The following is a 21,281-nucleotide window of genomic DNA, read 5'->3' as shown; positions in this document are numbered from 1 at the left end:
TTAAATAATTGACATTATTAAATTACATCTAGTAATATTTACATATTTTACAGGTAGGGCCTAACATTCATGAGGTCATTAGGGCACGTCTGATTTTAGACGGGGGTGAGTGAGAAACGTCCGCTGATTCACCCACTTCATTCAGTGATATTAGTGTCCTCACAAGCCATGAGTTAGCCCGAGCTACAGTTCTCACTTTTTGCCTAGTATTACGACGAGAAACATGTAATGTAATCAGCCCCAATAATTTCGAGCAATCCACTCTATTCGTCAGACACTTATAAAGAAAGAGGGTATTGGCACATCTGTGGTGCGAATGCTCATAGTCTCACAAAAAGACTCGTAATCGGACGAAGAGAGAGAAATATCCAAACCTTTGTAGCTGATCCATTTCATGAACCTTATTTGGACTCTTTCCAAGTTTTGTATTAATTGCTGCTGAGAAGGTAGCCACACCTCGCAACAGTATTCTAACGATGGCCTGATTAGAGAGCAAAACAAAGCTATTAGAGTTCTAGGACAAACAAATTCGGCACAGTTTCTTTTCAGAAAGCCAAGTAATTTAAACCATTTACTAGAAATCTTGCCTAAATGTTTCTCGAAGGAAAGACCGTAACAGTTTGAAAGTGCCACACCATGATCATTTATTTCATCACACGAACTATTCGGAAATTGCATAAACGGTAAGAGCAATTTAGTGGTTCCAACTTAGGTGAATATGTAATTGCGTTGCATTATGAAGTATTCAAACCAAGCAGTCACTTTTTACATCAGTTACATAGGAGGTTTAAATCAGACTGTAGCAACTGCAGCCATCAAAAGACCGCCTGAGCCTGAGCCTGAGCCTGAGGGGGACACTTGAAGTAGGGTGGTACGGCTTTGACATAATACCATCAGCATTTACTACGCTATGTAGTGAGTTAGACTCTTATCCACTCCAAATCACTTTCTCCTATCCATATGCTGATAATTTGATGAGTAGAGCATCATGTTGAACTGAATCAAAGGCTTTGGAGAAGTCCGTGTAAGCAACACCCACATTCTTTCCAAACTATTGCGGGTACGTCATCGGAACCACATGATTTGGAGGTACGTCTGCTGGACAGGTCACTATATCACACAGAGACGAAGTGGATGGATTACACTTTGCGGAAGAACTGTCCAAGATGCTCCTCTTGTCTGACCCACACATCTCAGTCTCATGAAGAAGAAACTTCATTAGCTCATTAGCTTCGTGCAATAACTAGATAAATTCTGATTGACTGAGATACAGCACGGTATGCATACAGTCTTATGCTTTCTGAACATATTTTTGGTCGAGTTACTCAGGAATAACTATTACACAACTATTATACGTCGTTAAGAATACTGGACAGTGAGTATATACTGAAGTAATTTGAAATGAAAGAGACTTTTCAATGCTTGGATATCAATATGCCCCCTATAAAGTGGTTGTGCAAAGTGTTAGTTCCTCACTGGACCTGCAGTCGCCATCAAACCAAGCAACGAGTAGCCGGTATTTGAAGGCTCAAATCCACAATACTTACGGACGTTGCTCCCCATCCTACCAGAGTGACTTCATTGCTCGTCAGGTTCTGGTCTTGTTCAGGTATTGGTGTGATCTTGCTCCGAGGGTCAATGGTGGACATCGGGACAGGTAGCTGTAAAGTATAGTGGATGTCAGTTTTTCTGAAAAAGTGACGCCTTAGATCTGTATATTCATTTAACAAAGGTAAACTTCACATACATACATACATACATACATACATACATACATACATACATACATACATACATACATACATACATACATACATACATACATACATACATACTTACACAATCTCAGCGGACAAAATGTTGGTCACCCCTGGATAAATCATGATCATTACAAGCATCATTACTTTAATACCGTGCAACTCCGCCTCTAAACTTGACAATCGCCTGGATTCGGTTAGGAAGTGAGCCTACAATGTTGTGCAGGAATGTCGCATTCAGGTTAAGCCACTCGCGTAATTCCACCAAATTGCGGGATGTTCATGTCAGCGTTTTATCCGCTGATACAACTTGTCCCACAGATATTCACTGGGGTTCAAGTCAGGTGACACTGCAGTCCAGTCGAGATGTAGTGGGGCGGAGGAGTGTCGATAAAACCAGTCACAAATGCTTCCAGCCCGATGAATTTTGCTGTTGTCACCTTGAAAAATCGAAGTACCAATTGCATACTCATCATGCCTCAAAGGAAGACATGATCGTCCAGAATGTTCATGTTGTCTGTCACCTCAGCGAGCGGCGCAATCCATGATACGAAAACACCCACAAAACATCACAGACTCACTTCTGGCTTGAACCTGACCTTACACACATCCAGGATGAAATAATTCATTTGGACTTCCGTGCAATGGACGACGTGTGTCATTGGAACACAGGCAAAAAGTGATTCCTCAGACCACATTACGTTCCGCCAGTCAGCTTCTGTCCATGTTCGATTAATGCTAGCACACTGAAGACGCGCAGCTTCCTTTGCGTGTGTGAGCAACAGCCTCTTGCGAGGTGACCGACGCCAAATGTTCATTGCATGCAGTACCCGTCGCAATGTTCTCTCGCTACCAGGTTGGAATGGACCTTCACTCACTGACTGCAGCAATTCCTGTCGGGTTTAATAAGCCGTGAAACACATCTCCGGTTCCTTTCAGTTATGATCTTCCTCCGACCACAGTTCGGACATCGTAATTGGTGGCCATGTGTTGTACACCACTTCTCGTGGAGACGTTGAACAGTCCACTGCGAAACACCAACACATTCAGCACCTTCACACGGGCACGGCTAAACACTCTGTGACATCCTTATTTTGACGTACACTGCAACATCAATGTCTCACTACTGCCTTATGCTCACGTAGGTGAATCATTTTTATCCGGTGAGCTTACATGCATACATTGTACTGCAAACTTGTGGAGATAAACAACACTAGACAAAACAGAGACCATTAACCAACCTGGACACTGCAGGTAGTAAATCAGGCTCCGACTATCATGAGCAGAAAAGGGACGAAATTATCATCTGCCGAGAAATTAAGCTCGGATATTATTATTTAACTAGGGGCTGCCTGACAGAGGCGAGAACGCCGTGCTCGATTCATCCTCAGCGACCTGGGTTCGAACCATAGTTAGGATGAGTTTCTCACTTCCGGAGGTTCATATTGTCCTGAGTTTCTCTCAGGCTACACCAAAAATGAATGCCACGTTAATTCCTTCCGCAACGGAGGCGAAGCTCTATCCCATAAACTGCCGAGCCTTTACTTTCAGCCCCTCCAAGGGCCTTCATGGCCTGTACAGGTATAACCTATTTCCAAACGTTATTTAACTGATATTACTTGAGTCTATACAATGTACTCAATCATCTTCAGCGATAAAATATCTGCATTCATGATTGTCGAACAGGGTGTTTACTTAAGACACTTCTCTTACATGAATTCAATGAACTTGGAGATACCCTTGATAACGTAGTCTAATCACTAACTCCTCGTTCTGTAAGTTAATATTTGTCCCAGTTTTTCCTGTTGAAATCCAACTTTATCATCATACTTTTCAAAATTCTATGTGAGCTTTTTCATCTACTGATGTCATTCCACGCCATCTCTTCACTGACAGCTCAAAACATACCACTTAGTCGAGGAGCTCGTCTCCTTTCTCCCAAGTCTTCTCAGTCTATAGTTCATAGTATTTTCGTAACACTACTTGTTCGTCGGAAATCACCCAGAACAGATCGTGCTGCTTCCTTAGGCACTTTTACAGTTCTCGTAACAAGTAGTCCTGATTTAAGGCTTACCAGTGACTTATACGCCCTGTCCCTTAATCCTTATTACAAACCCTGCATACCCTCATTACCATGTAACCTTCCTTAACAACCTCGTTAATATGATGACCCCAATTGTATGTATGTATGTATGTATTTATTAATGAACAAACAGGCGGTCAGCCCCGAATACATGTTCACAATAATAATAAATAAATAAATAACTAATAACATTAATAAACGTAGTCCAACCTAAGCCACCCCTCTCCACCATATACAAAATAAAATAAAATGAAATGAACAATAAAACAAAAAAAGGACCTAACGCCCCGGTTCTATACCAGAACCAACTCCATCTACACCAGTTAACAACAGCCTGGTCAATGTTTACATTCTACTGCTGGTGTTGCAACTTTCTGCTTGTTATCACTCACACGTACCCACTCACCACGCAACCTTCATGCTTCAGCATTTTCATCACCTCTATTGTTCCCTGACCTACTCCAAAATAAGCTACAACAGCAACATTACAAGATTGCATACCACACCATCCATAACACTAACATTGCTTTCAATCTTTCAGATTCCACCTCCTATAGTAAAAGGCTAAATAATAACAACAATATTCCGTAATTGCATTCCAATCCATCATACCACAGCTTTTACCAATCCGTGTTAACATTGCTTCCTTCCATTTCATTCCGCCATAACACTCCATAATAAAATTACCTCTCCATCTCCAAAAATTTCGGCAATGAATAACAAATACCAATCACGCATATACCAACACCTCTCCAACATCATATTCCTTCCTCCTCTCCATACAAACAAACCAAAATTTACAAAATGATAATAAACTCACCTCTCTCCAGCTCCAAAAATTAAATACTCATACCAGACACCGATACAATAATACCACCTCCCAACTCCCACGAAGTCAGCCGTAAACCATCTCAATACCAAACCATACATCACCTAATCATAAATACTAAGCCTTCAATACTTCCAACACCACATTTCAGCAATACAACACCAACTCCACATTATATACCACCTCTACTTATATCACCACTTCTCCCACACCACATTCCAACGATATAACACTTCATAATTAATCATAACCTATAATCATACCAAGCCCTAAATATTTTCCGACACCACATTTCAGCAATACAACACCAACTCCACCTCTTATACCAACTCTACTTCTTCTACCATTACACTCACCTTCTGCCATCCGCCATCTTATACCACCACTTCTCCAACACCACATTTCCACCCTATAACATATCATAACTTATACATCACTTCTCCATCACAACATTTCAGCCCCCACAAATAAATAACACATAATCATACATACCAAGCCCTACCACCACTCCTCCATGGTTTACTTGAACCCCACATTTCTCTCAGATCTCTGTCCCTGTGTCTGGCCCTACTCATGCCGAGACTCAACAAGCTTAACCTTGCCGTTCCCTCTTTACCCTGCTCTTCCCTTACTTCGCTCTTCCCTGCAAATAGTCACATTCTCACTTGTCCTTTCTACCCGCACTTCTTCACTCTGAACACTGCTATTGGACACTTTATCACTTGACACCTCTCCATGTCTCTCTTCACACGGTACACTGTTACTTCTTGTATTTTGCCTATCCTCTCCACTACTCGCTGCACTACTCCCTTTTTCTTCAGCCCGCTTTGTCTTCATCTCTAAGTCCATCCTCAGCACACTGTTATTTGTATTTCTCCTCACTTGCCTACAGTTCATTGCACTACTCTCCTTTTCTCCCTCTTGTTTTAACTTCGATTCTAAATCCATCAATCTATCCACAGACCAGATTCTCTTCCAGTTTCTGTCTGACACCACTAGATTTTGACCTCTGATAGTTGCCCTCAGCCCCTGTTTTACAGCCAGTATCTTGTGTTTTCTGAGTAGCCTCTCATTTTTGATCGCGTCACTTCCCACGTCTCTCCTTATCCATATTTTATCCCTCTGGACATTTCCCGCATTTGCTAACATAATATCCGCCATCAACGTTGAAAACAATTGAACCTTTATAGGCCTGTTGCCCCTAGTTCTCCCCACTCTCTGCACATCGTCAATACCCACTTCACTATTATTAGGTCCACTACTTTATAAGTTGTAATTACTTTGTCTTCTCTCGTCTCCTCAGGCAATCCATAAATAAACAAGCACTTCTTCCTTCTATATAAAATATTCGCTTCCACTTCTACTTTCAGCTTTAAATTCTCCTCTTCAAGTCGTCCTACTTTTTCCCTTAATGCTACCACTTCCTCGGTGTTATTTCTCACCTGTGCTGCTATGTCGTCCGTTTTTCCTCTTATCCATACTTCCTTTTCGTCAATCTTACTGGTCTGTTCTCCAATCATCTCTTTTATTTGCCCTAAAGGGCAAACTTCTGTCAACACCTCCCGTACAGCTCTTTTGATTGCGTCCATATTTTCTCTTTCCTCATTTCTACTAGATGACGGGCCTGGATTCAACTCGACTCCCCCAATGCATAGTAAAATTATAATCACCGCTGCCGATAACAATAGATCTCCTTTCCTCTCCATATCCATTTTACACCCACCTGGCTTCTTTTCTTCTTTCTTCATTTTCCTCTGCCATCTTCCTATCGTCGCTCTGTACTGCTCTATACCAATCATAGTCGGCCCACTTCTCGGCGACCTTCCAGCACTCCACACTCTCGTACTCCACTTCCCCTCCCGGGACTCACCGCTCAATGCGACCTCCTTTGTCGGTGGCTTAGGTAAGACTGGATCATTCCTTGTAGTTATAGTCATTATTACTTCTACTATTTTAATATAATGAGCAATTATTATTTTACCTAGCTGTGTTTAAATTGCACATGTATAAAGAAAATCTACAATACATGAAAAGGAGGCTACGCTTAACACTGGTTTATGATAGCTATGATAACACTCCCTGTGTCGCTTTAAACGAAGTGGCTCCCCGTTAAAAGTTGACCATCCGGGTTTTACGGGAGAACATGGTCACTTCCGTAAAGGCGGAAGAGGACTATGTGTAACACCGGCCTTCATTTAGCAGCTGCAAATCGCATCCGTACTCCGGACGAGTAGCTTCATCTTTGTATTAACGACAGGTGCTGCGACACTTCGGTCAAGGTATTCTATTGTCGTAGCTGTTGGAATATGGATCAGGCTAGAGTGATACCCACCAAATATGTGCAACGTGTTTTTCCACATGACGTGAAGAATGCACAAGAGCTACCCGTTAATATGTGCCCAGGCCCAACAATTTGGACCTTTTGTGATCCACTGCAGTCAACATTGCAACATTCACCGGTTACCGTGGAGAAGTCATCTGAAACTCTGAAGAAGCTTGCGCCCAGAAAACGAAGAGGAAACGCTCAAAGGCAAAGATTGCTATAAGATAACCTATCAAGCCACCAAAATACTGAGGAACATTGCTACAGTTGAGAATAAAGAACAGTTCTTAAGAAAGTCCTGAACAGATACAAGGCACCAGGAATTGATGAATACCGCCGTAATTACTGACAGCCTGAAGCGAAACCGGGATGGCAATGTTATTGCATTTAAGGTGTAAGATGTATGACACAGGAGAAATGACAACCGATATTAGACAGAATGTTGTTATACCTATTCCCAAGAAATCAGATGCTAACAACTGGGAAAACTACCGCACTCTTTGTTTACTAGGTACCTCACGCCTGCAAAATTTTAACACGTGTTATTTACAGACGGTTGGGCATAGAAGTTGAAACAGAGTTGGGAGAAGATCCATTTCGCTTCAGAACAAATTTACCAACACGTGCAGCAATCCTGACGTTAAAATTGACCTTAGAGGATCGAACTAAGAAGGACAAGCACACGTACATGCCTTCGTACATCTAGAAAAGACATTCCATAATGTTACAGGTTTTGAAGGCGATCGGGATCGATACCGAGAAAGGAGAATGATCACTCTGCAGTGATACGCATCTAGGACTCGGGTAAGCAGCAATAGAGAAAGGAGAATGATCACTCTGCAGTGATACGCATCTAGGACTCGGGTAAGCAGCAATAGAGAAAGGAGAATGATCACTCTGCAGTGATACGCATCTAGGACTCGGGTAAGCAGCAATAGAGAAAGGAGAATGATCACTCTGCAGTGATACGCATCTAGGACTCGGGTAAGCAGCAATAGAGAAAGGAGAATGATCACTCTGGAGTGATACGCATCTAGAACTCGGGTAAGCAGCAATAGAGAAAGGAGAATGATCACTCTGCAGTGATACGCATCTAGGACTCGGGTAAGCAGCAATAGAGAAAGGAGTATGATCACTCTGCAGTGATACGCATCTAGGACTCGCGTAAGCAGCAATAGAGAAAGGAGAATGATCACTCTGCAGTGATACGCATCTAGGACTCGGGTAAGCAGCAATAGAGAAAGGAGAATGATCACTCTGCAGTGATACGCATCTAGGACTCGGGTAAGCAGCAATAGAGAAAGGAGAATGATCACTCTGCAGTGATACGCATCGAGGACTCGGGTAAGCAGCAATAGAGAAAGGAGAATGATCACTCTGCAGTGATACGCATCTAGGACTCGGGTAAGCAGCAATAGAGAAAGGAGAATGATCACTCTGCAGTGATACGCATCTAGGACTCGGGTAAGCAGCAATAGAGAAAGGAGAATGATCACTCTGCAGTGATACGCATCTAGAACTCGGGTAAGCAGCAATAGAGAAAGGAGAATGATCATTCTGCAGTGATACGCATCGAGGACTCGGGTAAGCAGCAATAGAGAAAGGAGAATGATCACTCTGCAGTGATACGCATCTAGGACTCGGGTAAGCAGCAATAGAGAAAGGAGAATGATCACTCTGCAGTGATACGCATCCAGGACTCAGGTAAGCAGCAATAGAGAAAGGAGAATGATCACTCTGCAGTGATACGCATCTAGGACTCGGGTAAGCAGCAATAGAGAAAGGAGAATGATCACTCTGCAGTGATACGCATCGAGGACTCGGGTAAGCAGCAATAGAGAAAGGAGAATGATCACTCTGCAGTGATACGCATCGAGGACTCGGGTAAGCAGCAATAGAGAAAGGAGTGAGGGAAGGCTGCAGTTTGTTCTCTCTACTCTTCAGTGTTTTCATAGAGGGTAGTCAAAGAAATCAAAGAGGAATATGGAAAGAGAATCACAATCCAAGGAGAAGCAATGAAACTCTGAGGTATGGCGGTGATATTTTCATTTTATCTGAGTCTGTGGAAGATCTCTAAAATCTGCTGTACGGGGTGGAAAAGGAGCACAATACATGTAAATCAATGCAAGGACGGCTGATATTATGATGTTGCTTAATTCTTGTGGAACGTGAACATTGTGTAACGATAAGCTGAGTGAGATATTCTTTACATGTTGTCAGACATTTCAGGTTAGAGCACAAGCTCCGTCGTTGTAGAGAAGAGAGCATTTCTTTGTGTCGAGAACAGTAGTACGTGAGGTCACCAATGATCGTAGCTGGACCTCATATGTGATAGACGCTGTTGACTGACTTCATATCTTGGGTATATGATCTCCACGCAGTGATTGTTTTATTAATAATAAGCATAAACATTATGAGGCTTATCAACACAGCAGTGTCAAAGGTGCAGCGGTCCGCCATGCCAATTGCAAAGCGAGTGTAGTCCACTGCAGAAGGGCTATTGGCGGTCGCTCAAAGAGGAGGAGCTTGTACCGGGATGTAGTGTCCCTCTGTAGCCGCTATCGAGATTCCGGACTGTTCTAGAATGACTGGCCTGCCAATTTAAAACAACCCGTAGTGATCTCTGTGTGAGTGAGCTGCGGACAAAGTGTGGAGAATGGAACTGAGTGGTCTGTCTCTCGTGTTCAGCTGCTATGAGCGGGTGGTCGTGTGGAGCAACGGGAGGGAGTTCGACGCTGTATCGGCAAGGGACTGCTCGAGGTGAACTGGGAGACTATTGTGTGTGGGCTGTGAACTGAGTGGGTCTGTACGTGTTAGCCAAGAAGAGCAGACTGCGACCGAACTGTTTGTACTGTTGCGTGTGTTGTGTGCTATGAGTGAGTAGTGATTATTAACATATATTAGTGTAGAAGCTACCAGCCGTGTTTTCATTTGCCCAATTTAATAGCCCGCCATTTCGCTACGATAATATGTTCAAAGAGGGAAGATTATTGCTCGAATGATTGTCCTACAGCGAACAAGAAATTCACCACTAAAATGGGAAATATCATTTTATGGAGTTGTATTGTGGAGAACCTTACAAGCAATTTATTCGATAGGAGGAGCAAAATCCACATTTATCATTTCTTAAGAACCAATCAGAAAGTGGACAACCTCACTTTGAATGTTTTGAAACAAAGCTATAGTAAAATGACTGAATGCCCTGGACTGACATTGATGGAAGACTGTAAATAAGTAGAGTGCTGTGACGTAGGAGCCCAGAACAGCGTATTCCAAGTGTCCAAGCTTCGTCATGTGTCACTACAGTGCACTCTTTGTAATAATGACTTGGAGATCTATCTGCAGATCACTAACAAGAATCCACCTTCAGGTCTTTATTCACTCTTATCAATCCTTCTGATATCCACGCGACCTGACCGGAGTAGTTGGGAGAGTCACTTGATCCTCTACGAAAACCATCCCTAGGCGGACCCCTACGTATCTTCAAGTGGCCCGTAATAATAATGTATTTGAAGAGTGAAATTTTATTGTACACACACAATTTATTGACCGTTGTACTAAATATTGTAACTATGTCTTCACTGCTGTACTTGGCCAATAGACGGTACAAGTTATTACAAGACAGTGTAAGTGATGTAATTGTGAGACTCTTGGAATTGCAAGTATCCAAAGTCAGGCCATATTTTCCGCCATTGGTTGAAAAAATCGCGTGGATCAGAAATTACTTCTTTGAAACTGAACACGAAATGCCCTCCCTTGAGGAAGATCAGCTAGCCGAACTACACTACCTTGGCAGGGAGAATGTGAAGTATGATATGGGTGCAGAATCAGATGAGGTGGCATGTTTAGCGTCTCTGAGCGATTTTTGTGTCCATGAAACCCCATAATTTCTAGGAAGGAAAAATTCAGTTTAATGCCTTTCATGACAACATACCTGGGTGTGCACTCACACAAATTGCCATAGATCCAAGCCAAGTGTCACATTGTTTTATAATTTCTGTGCACTTACACACTTTCATCTTGTGAATGAAGTTAAATTAAAATTTCAAAACAGTAAGTGTTAGTCCTAAATTATACCAATAAAATCAAACATGATATCATTACAAAAAATATGTTTTTGTTTTGTTTACTGAATGCAGTGGCTAAGGGGTCCTTGAACATGGATGCTCCGTAAGGTCAATCCTGAACATGTGACCTTTATGACCTTTATTCATTTTCTTAGTTTCGTCCTCTAATTGGATCCTTAAGCCCAATTTTGTAATGTCGCTGGCCTTTAGTCTGTGGTTCCCTCATGAAGCCAGCGGTTTCCTCCAGGTGACCGTTTAGAGTTTACGTCAAAATGGAAGTCGAGGTTAGTCACTGGGCAATCTAGATTATGGCAATGACATCAGGGGTTTTTCTATGAAGTCTCTCAGTAATTGCTGCCCATCTCCTGGAACAAGAATATGCCCAAGGACCAGTGGCTCGTTTACGAATCCTTGGCTTGACATAGACGTTCAGTGCTCTTGTTTGACGGCCGGTATTCAACTCTTGTTTGTTACACCTTCGAAATTAGCTCATGAGGCATTCAATTTTCTCAAAGTATGCTCTGTCCCATGCCACATTTATCTTCACTACTTATGTCAATAATCTGCAGATGACTGAAACTATCGTATTTGATAAATTCTTTTTTCTGACAGGATATGGAGTCCATCATCATTTCGAGTACCATAACCTTTGCATCCACCTATCCTTAGTACATTAGGTACGTCCATTCATGTCTCTATTCTTGCGGACACACTTGGATACTTTCTTGCAGTTCCTGCCAAAACTACTCTTTCTCGACATTACATGCAGTTTGTCGTACAAAGCCTAAAAAGACGTACAACGGGCAGGATGCTGTGTTAACTAGGGTGAAATTCAGCGACATTATTTGGCACGTTAGCACAACCGAAGAAGGGACATCTCTTTAGGCTGCCCATTCCTGCTGATAACCATCCCCCGTATCACAATATCCACTGAGTTGCATGCACTCAGGTAATTTCCGCTCTCCATTTTCTGAGCTCCCTCTCGAGCTCGCCGCTCTACCCAGTCGGATTTTCGATAGCAATGCGCATAATGCTTTAACAACTTACGTCAATGAGCCGCTGGCAGCAGCCTCAATTATGTGAGCCATATGGCCTTTGGAAGTCGCCATAGTCTTACGTACATTACTCTTATTCAGTAGCAACAATGTGGGGCCATTCCTCAACTCTGAAAACTGAAGTTTGCATCCTGAGCGCGCTGCGTGAAACGAAGCTCCAAACTACATGCTCTTCAACGGGCTGGAACTAACAACAGGTGAATTTCAAGTCACTTTTCGGTCAGCAATGAAAGATGTTTCGAAACTACCACATTCTTAGTACTTCTTTCTCTTCTCCTGCCACACTAATATCCTCTTCAGGTTCCCCTTCTCCCTGATACATCCCTAACAGTAGGCTGAGAGTATCCCCCTAGTCAACCGCCAAATGGTGATATATGTGACGAAACTGACAATGATGTCAAATTTTCCGCTCGCATCATTACGATACAGACAATGTTGGAAGATTTCAGAACCCAAATCATCAAGGTAACCCCCAACACGAACTGGAAATTGTGACGGAGATATCCAGGGGTTACCTTGATGTCGAATTCGACAGCTGCGGAACAAGTAAACATTCAGGGATGGAGAGACAAGACTATCATTATAACAATTATTTGGGGATATTATGTCGTGTAATATTAATTATCAGCAGACGCGTTTCGATCCTGCGATCAGGGTCGTCTTCAAAGCAGTAACAAAGCATAAATGGCAACTGTCACTCCATAGTAAGATAGAGAGACCCTTTTAGAAATACAGTTCATTCCAGGGCCTCCAGAGTCATGGAAAAAGATGTTGACGAGTTAACGATGGAGGGTAGCCATCATCTACTTAGTATACAGCCGGCACATTTGTTAAAATATTTAGTGCGTTTAGCAATTTCTATCACCTCACGAATGATTCTAGGAATAAAATGTTTCTCTTCATAAATGACAGAAGTTTTATCAAAAATCATTTGATGGTCATTATGTGTGGCATGATCTGCCACAGCAGACTTCTCTGGCTGGCAAAGATGTAAGTGCCTACGATGTTCTTTAACCCTTGTTGCTACCTTCCTACATGCTTTGCCAACAAAAATCGATCCAGAGGAGCAAGGAATCGTATATATTCCAGCGCAGTTTAACCCAATACGATGTTCGACAGATCGCAAAGAATTACCTATGATGGTATTAGGCTTAAAAATGGTCTTATTATTGTTCTTTCTGAGAATATTGCCAATCCTATCCGTGACAGATTGTACGTATGGAGAGGGGGCCAGACTAAAAGGACGATAATCACGTGACAACCTGTCTTTTGCCTTAGGATGTAGCACTTCGTCAATCTGTTTCCTTGAGTAGCCATTGCTCAGAAATGTTCTGGTTAGGAACTCAAGTTCGCCATTTAATTTACCCTCCTCACAAACCTCCCTTGCTTGGATGATGAGGGTGTTAAGCACAACACGCTTTTGTCAAGGATGGTGATGAGAGGACCCATGAAGATATTTATTAGTATGGGTGGGTTTACGGTAAACCGTATGACCTAAAGTTCCATCTGATTTCTTAGAAACCAAAACATCCAAGAACGGCAAACATCCTCCACGTTCAGTCACCATGGTATATTTAATGTTTGCATGTATGCTATTCAAGTGATCCAAAATACGGATAATGATGTTTCTGGTGGTTTGCGACTGCAGTCTTCTACAGTTCCCTGACTTTTTGACCTTCCTAAGATCCATAAAGACGGAGTTCCCCTTAGACCTATTGTTAACAGTACAGGTTCCTCTACATACAACCTGGCCAAATAACTTGGAGAACTTCTCAAGCCGTACATAGGTAATGAGGCATTCATCAGGAATTCATCGCAGTTTATTGGCATTTTATCCAATCTGCATGTTTCTCCTGGTGATACTCTAGTCAGTTTTGACATTGTGTCTTTGTTCTAGGGTTCCACCCCCTGTGGGTGAGGGCGGTAGAATAACACACACGGTATCCCCTGCCTGTCGTAAGAGGCGACTAGAAGGAACATCAGGGGATCTAAATTTTGGAGCGTGGGTTGGCGACCACGGGACCCTCAACTGAGTCCTGGCATTGCTTCCACTTACTTGTGCAAGGCTCCTCACTTTAATCTATCCTATCCGACCTCTCTTCGTCAACTCTTGCTCTTTTCCGACCCCGACGGTATTACGTATGGGGGCCTAGGGAGTCTTTCATTTTCATGCCCTTCCTGGCCCTTTCTTCCTTTGGCCGATACCTTCATATTTCGACCCCTTCCAATTTTCTCTCTGATTAGTGTTACATAGAGGATGGTAGCCTAGTTGTACTTCCTCTTAAACAGTAATCACCACCACAATCACCAATCACTAGGGCTCCAATCATGGACACCTTGTCTCTGTTGGATAAAACCATTCTGGTGACATTGTTAATCTCTTTTACCTTGTCCTCTCTACCTCATATTTCAGTTTTCATAGCACAATATACGAGGTGTTGCCATGGGATCGCCATTGGCACCAGTCATCACTAATTTCTATATGCAAGATTTTAAAGAGAGTTGTCAATCTAGCACGCTCTAGCCTTCCATCTGGTTGAGATATGATACATACGTTATCTGGCCCCACGGTGAACATGAATTATCGATATATTTGGATCACTTGAGTAGCATACATCCAAACATTAAATTTACCATGGCGGCTGAACGTGCAGGATGTCTGACGTTCTTGGATGTTTTGGTTTCTAAGAAGTCAGATGGAACTTTAGGTCATTCGGTTTACCCCAAACCCACACATACTAATAAATACCTTCGTGGGTCCTCTCATCACCATCCTTACCAACAGTGTGCTGTGTTTAACACCCTGATCAGCCGAGCAAGGGAGGTTTGTGAGGATGATAAATTAAACGGTGAACTTGAGTTCCTAACCAGAACATTTCTGAGCAATGGCTACTCAAGGAAACAGATTGACGAAGTGCTACATCCTAAGGCAAAAGACAGGTTGTCACGTGATTATCGTCCTTTTAGTCTGGCCCCCTCTCCATACGCACAATCTGTCACGGATAGGATTGGCAATATTCTCAGAAAGAACAATAATAAGACCATTTTTAAGCCTAATACCATCATAGGTAATTGTTTGCGATCTGTCGAAGATCGTATTGGGTTAAACTGCGCTGGAATATATACGATTCCTTGCTCCTCTGGAACATGTAGGAAGGTAGCAACAAGGGTTAAAGAACATCGCAGGCACTTACATCTTTACCAGCCAGAGAAATCTGTTGTGGCAGAACATGCCATACATAATGACTATAAAATAATTTTTTATGCAACTTCTGTCGTTTGTAAAGAGAAACATTTTAATCGAAACAGACTTTCAACGTATTAGGTCGTGTTAAGTACATGTAGTACGTGTTGAATAGATGTTAAGTACAGAACAAAAATGGCCAGCCGGACACCAGTGGGATCCGAACCCACAACCTCCCGGTTTCGCGTCGGTTGCTCTACCAATTGAGGTCTTCAACACGTACTACATGTACGTAACACGACCTAATACGTTGAAAGTCTGTTTCGATTACAATGCGCTCGTGAAAATTCAATATTCAGAAACATTTTGTTCCCAGAATCATTCGTAAGGCGAGAGAAATTGCTTAACACCCGAACGTGATGGCTATATACTGAGTAGATGACGGCTACCTTCCATAGTTAACTCGCCAACTTCTTCCTCCGTGACTCTGGAGGCCCTGGAATTAACTATATTCCTAACAGGGTCTCTCTATCTTACTATGGAGTGACAATTTCCATTTATGCTTTGTTACTGCTCTGAAGACGATCCTAGTCGCAGGAACGAAACGCATCACCCAATAATTAATATTACACGATATAATATCCCCAAATAATTATTATAATGCCATTTAGCGGTCGTGAAAGTCTACGTATTAAGAAGACTATTATGTGAAATCGTGACCTGAATCAAAGTACGGAATGGAGAACACGACCTGAACCGAGTAACAGGAGTAAATATAGATCACATCGAGGGAGCACTCTCGCAGATAATTCACAACTTGTTCAGGCTTAAAGGAGGTTTCTTTTATTCAGCGCAGGAATACCTCGAAATTAATAAGTTTTGTATTGATATTCTGAGTTTAAAGGGAGTGAAACTTAGACCCTGTGTGAAACAAGTAAAGGACAGGCTAGATGCAGCTGAGATGTGGTTTTGTAGACCATTTAACCGAACAAGCTGGACTGAAAGGTAAAGTAACACCATAGTGCCAACGGAGGTGAATGAAAATATAATCCTCATCAGAGAAATAGGGAAAAGAAATGTGAAACTACTTGGGTACGTAATGATACGCAACAGTTTCATTTGGAACATCATGGAAGGATCGTTCTTTTAAAAAAGGGAAAAGAAGACCGAGACTTTCGTTCATCAATAACCTCAACTTAATCACGCAAATTAAATTTAGCTCGTAAGCGGGTATGCTATTTTTTTTATTTTTTTTTTGCTATGGGCTTTACGTCGCACCGACACAGATAGGTCTTATGGCGACGATGGGATAGGAAAGGCCTAGGAGTTGGAAGGAAGCGGCCGTGGCCTTAATTAAGGTACAGCCCCAGCATTTGCCTGGTGTGAAAATGGGAAACCACGGAAAACCATTTTCAGGGCTGCCGATAGTGGGATTCGAACCTACTATCTCCCGGATGCAAGCTCACAGCCGCGCGCCTCTACGCGCACGGCCAACTCAAGCGGGTATGAAAATGCTGTCGATTTGTATAGAAAGTTGGCTGTAATAACAAATCACAGGCTTTAGTAAACTATGATGATGACGATGATAATATATATTCCTCAGAAGCTATAAGTTATGTTCCTTGGCAATGTGTCTTGTATGTACATTTGCTTTATGAACATGTACACTTTTTGATTTCGTTCGAATGATGACCCGTAAATTCACCTGGGTATGGTAAGCTCTACATTTACATTCTGATTACAGAAATGTGCATGCATTAGTCGAAAGTCTTTGGGATTATAAGGATGACAGGAATACAGCAGGAAGAATGAGAACAGTAAGCACAAGAAGTACAGGGCTGTTAGAGAAGTTCCGTAGATGAAATGCACTAGGTCAGATACGAGGAGATAACGAAGGCTAGAAACTGCACAAGGAGGTGGATGACAGAGCACCATTTACCTAGAGACAAACAGGGGTGTGAAAACCTTCTGTTGACTGATGACCAAAAGAAAATATTAGCCCTAGAAAGGACGACTCTTTTAAATACAAGTGGTCAGGTAGCTCCTATTTTGTACTTACCCTAATTAGTGCGATGTCATTAAGATATTCATTTGCGTCATACTCCTCATGTATAATAAAATCCTTACACGGAATGTGATGAGGAGATCCTTTGGTAGGATAAACCCGAAGAGAACGGAATTCTTCAGAACCTCTAACAATGAGAAATATTATTAGAATTAATTTTAAATAGAAACTCTCGATAATGATAATTGTATTCATAAAATGAATGCATAAACATACGAAAGATAGAGACATCGTGCTCCTGTTAGCACCCAGTGTTCGCTGATCACTGATCCCGCACATACGTATGAAAGGTGCAGAGACCCGTTCCAAAAATTTTGCCGAATGTATACCTGAAATGAAGAAACAATGCGTGTTACCCTCGATATTTTACCTTTCCAATGGCTCAGAACATAAACAAAATACCGTGGCTCATAAACATGGTATAAGAATGAAGCACCTCCGATGAGCTTCGAACTCACCCCGGTATCGAAGTCTCATTTCCCCTACTAGAATAGCACGCTAGCTAAGTCGGTAGAACATTACGGGTCTGAATGGACCGTCCGATATGGCGATAATCTTCTAAGAATCTCTATAGTAGGGGAATATTAATTATGAGAGGAATACTAGTTCAATAGTAATGGTAAGATAAACTATGTTATATAAAAATCAATCAATCAATACTGATCTGCATTTAGGGCAGTCGCCCAGGTGGCAGATTCCCTATATGTTGTTTTCCTAGGCTTTTCCTAAATGATTTCAAAGAAATTGAAAATTTATTGAACATCTCCCTTGGTAAGTTATTCCAATCCCTAACTCCCCTTCCTATAAATGAATATTTACCCCAGTTTGTCCCCTTGAATTCCAACTTTATATTCATATTGTGATCATTCCTACTTTTATAAACGCCACTCAGACTAATTCGTCTGCTAATGTCATTCCACGCAATCTCTCCGCTGACAGCTCGGAACATACCACTTAGTCGAGCAGCTCTTCTTCTTTCTCTCAGTTCCTCCCAGCCCAAACTTTTCAACATTTTTGTAACGCTACACTTTTGTCGGAAATCACCCAGAACAAATCGAGCTGCTTTTCTTCGGATTTTTCCAGTTCTGAATCAGGTAATCCTGGTGAGGGTCCCATACACTGGAACCATACTCTAGTTGGGGTCTTACCAGAGACTTATATGCCCTCTCCTTTACATCCTTAGTACAACCACTAAACACCCTCATAACCATGTGCAGAGATCTTTATCCTTTTTTTACAATCCCATTTATGTGATTACCCCAATGAGAATCGTTCCTTATATTAACACCTAGATACTTACAATGATCCCCAAAAGGATCTTTCACCCCATCAACAAAAACTGAGAGGTCTTTTCCTATTTATGGAACTCACAACCTGACTTTTAATCCCCTTTATCAACATATCATTGCCTGCTGTCCATCTCACAACATTTTCGAGGTCACGTTGCAGTTGCTCACAATCTTGTAACTTATTTATTACTCTATAGAGAATCCGCAAAAAGCCTTACCTCTGATTCCACTCCATTACTCATATAATTTATTTATAATATAAGAAAATATAAAGGTCCGATAATACTGCCTTGAGGAATTCCCCTCTTAATTTTTACAAGGTCAGATAAAGCTTCACCTACTCTAATTTTCTGAGATCTATTTTCTAGAAATATAGCAACCCATTCAGTCACTCTTTTGTCTAGTTCAATTGCACTCATTTTTGCCAGTAGTCTCCCACGATCCACCCTATCAAATGCTTTAGACAGGTCAATCGCGATACAGTCCATTTGTCCTCCTGAATCCAAGATACCTGCTATACCTTGCTGGAATCCTACAAGTTGAGCTTCAGTGGAATAACCTTTCCTAAAACCGAACTGCCTTCTATCGAACCAGTTATTAATTTCACAAATATGTCTGATATAATCAGAAAGAATGCCTTCCCAAAGCTTACATACAATGCATGTCAAACTTACTGGCCTATAATTTTCAGCTTTATGTATGTACACAGGGGCAACTATAGCAACTCTCCATTCGTCTGATATAGTTCCTCCGACCAAACAATAATCAAATAAGTACTCCAGATATGGTACTATATCCCAACCCATTGTCTTCAGTATATCTCCGGAAATCTTATCAATTCCAGACGCTTTTATAGTTTTCAACTTTTGTATCTTATTGTAAATGTCATTGTTATCATATATGTAAATTTTAATACTTCTTTAGCCTTACTCTCCTCCTCTATCTGGACATTATCCTTGAAACCAACAATCTTTACATACTGAAGATCCTCACATACACACTCCCCTTGTTCATTAATTATTCCTGGACTGTCCTTCTTGGAACCTGTTTCTGTCTTAAAATACCTATACACACCCTTCCATTTTTCACTAAAATTTGCATGACTGCCAAATATGCTTGCCATGATGTTATCCTTAGCTGCCTTCTTTGCTAGATTCAATTTTCTAGTTAGTTTTTTCAATTTCTCCTTAGTTCCACACCCATGTCTAAATATATTTCTTTCCAGTCTGCACCTCCTTCTTAGTCTCTTCACCTCTCTATTATAATAAGGTGGCTCTTTACCATTCCTTACCTCCCTAAAAGATACAAACCTGTTTTCGCATTCCTCAACAATTTCTTTAAACCCCTCCCAGAGTATGTTTACATTTTTATTTACTGTTTTCCACCGATCATAGTTACTTTTTATAAACTGCCTCATGCCTACTTTATCAGCCATATGGAACTGCCTAATAGTCCTACTTTTAAGACCTTCCTTTCTATCACAATTATTTTAACTACCACAAAAACAGCTTCATGATCACTAATACCATCTATTACTTCAGTTTCCCTATAGAGCTCATCTGCTTTTATCAGCACCACAGCCAGGATATTTTTCCCTCTAGCTGGTTCCATCACTTTCTGAATCAGCTGTCCTTCCCATATTAACTTGTTTGCCATTTGTTGGTCATGCTTCCTGTCGTTCGCATTTCCTTCCCAATTGACAACTGGTAAATTTAGATCTCCCGCTACAATCACATTTCTTTCCATGTAGTTTCCTCCATAGCTGATTAACTTATCAAATAATTCTGAATCCGTGTCAGTGCTACCCTTTCCCGGTCTGTACACTCCAAATATATCAAGTTGCCTATTATCTTTAGAAATGAGCCTTACACCTAGAATTCCATGTGTCACATCTTTAATTTTTCGTAGATTACAAATTCCTCTTTCACGAGAATGAATACTCCCCCTCCTACCATTCCTATCCTATCTCAACGATACACACTCCAGTTCAGTGAGAAGATGTCTGCATCCATTATATCATTTCTCAGCCATGATTCAACTCCTATTACAATATCTGGTAAATATATATCTATTAAATTACTCTATTCTATTCCTTTCTTTACAATACTTCTGCAGTTCAACACTAACAATTGTATGTCATCCCTACTTGATTTCCAGTTCCCTGTTCCCTTATCACCGCTCCCTAAGCCACCCCGTTTCCCTGAATGTACCTCCCTATTACCCTTCCGAACAAATTTCCTAACTTATACGTACCACTGCGGTTTAAGTGAAAGCCATCTGAGCGCAGATCCCTGTCTCCCACCCACCCATTAGGATCTAGAAATTTCACTCCCAATTTCCCACATACCCACTCCATAGTCTAATTTAAATCCCCAATCACCCTCCAGTCAGTATCCCTCCTACACAATATTCCACAAATAATAATCTCCGCTTTCTTAAACTTCACCCGTGCTGCATTTACCAGGTCCCACACATCTCCAACTATGTTGGTACTTATATCAGCTTGTCTTAAGTTGTTGGTACCAATATGAAACACTACCACCTTCTCCTTCCCCTCCTCACTCTCTTCTACTTTCCTCAACATCTGCCTCAACCTAATTCCTGGATAACATTCTACCATGGTTCCCTT

General features: G+C 41.6%; 1 protein-coding gene across 2 annotated transcripts in view; it reads right to left on the bottom strand.

The window, feature by feature from the left end:
- LOC136884277 (chymotrypsin-1) overlaps positions 1-21,281 on the bottom strand; it is a 54,637-nt gene that overhangs the window by 6,639 nt on the left and 26,717 nt on the right. The window contains exons 3-5 of one of the 2 annotated variants that reach the window (XM_067156346.2): positions 17,580-17,692; positions 17,358-17,490; positions 1,548-1,661 (exon numbers count right to left, since the gene is read on the bottom strand). In XM_067156346.2, coding sequence (XP_067012447.2) covers positions 1,548-1,661; positions 17,358-17,490; positions 17,580-17,692 — 360 coding nt within the window. The remainder of the gene's footprint in view (positions 1-1,547; positions 1,662-17,357; positions 17,491-17,579; positions 17,693-21,281) is intronic. The other variant, XM_068229879.1, reaches the window with a different exon arrangement.

This window comes from Anabrus simplex, chromosome 12, assembly GCF_040414725.1.
Source record: "Anabrus simplex isolate iqAnaSimp1 chromosome 12, ASM4041472v1, whole genome shotgun sequence".
NCBI classification, from domain to species: Eukaryota; Metazoa; Arthropoda; class Insecta; order Orthoptera; family Tettigoniidae; genus Anabrus; species Anabrus simplex.
This window is presented reverse-complemented; position numbering and strand designations above follow the sequence as displayed.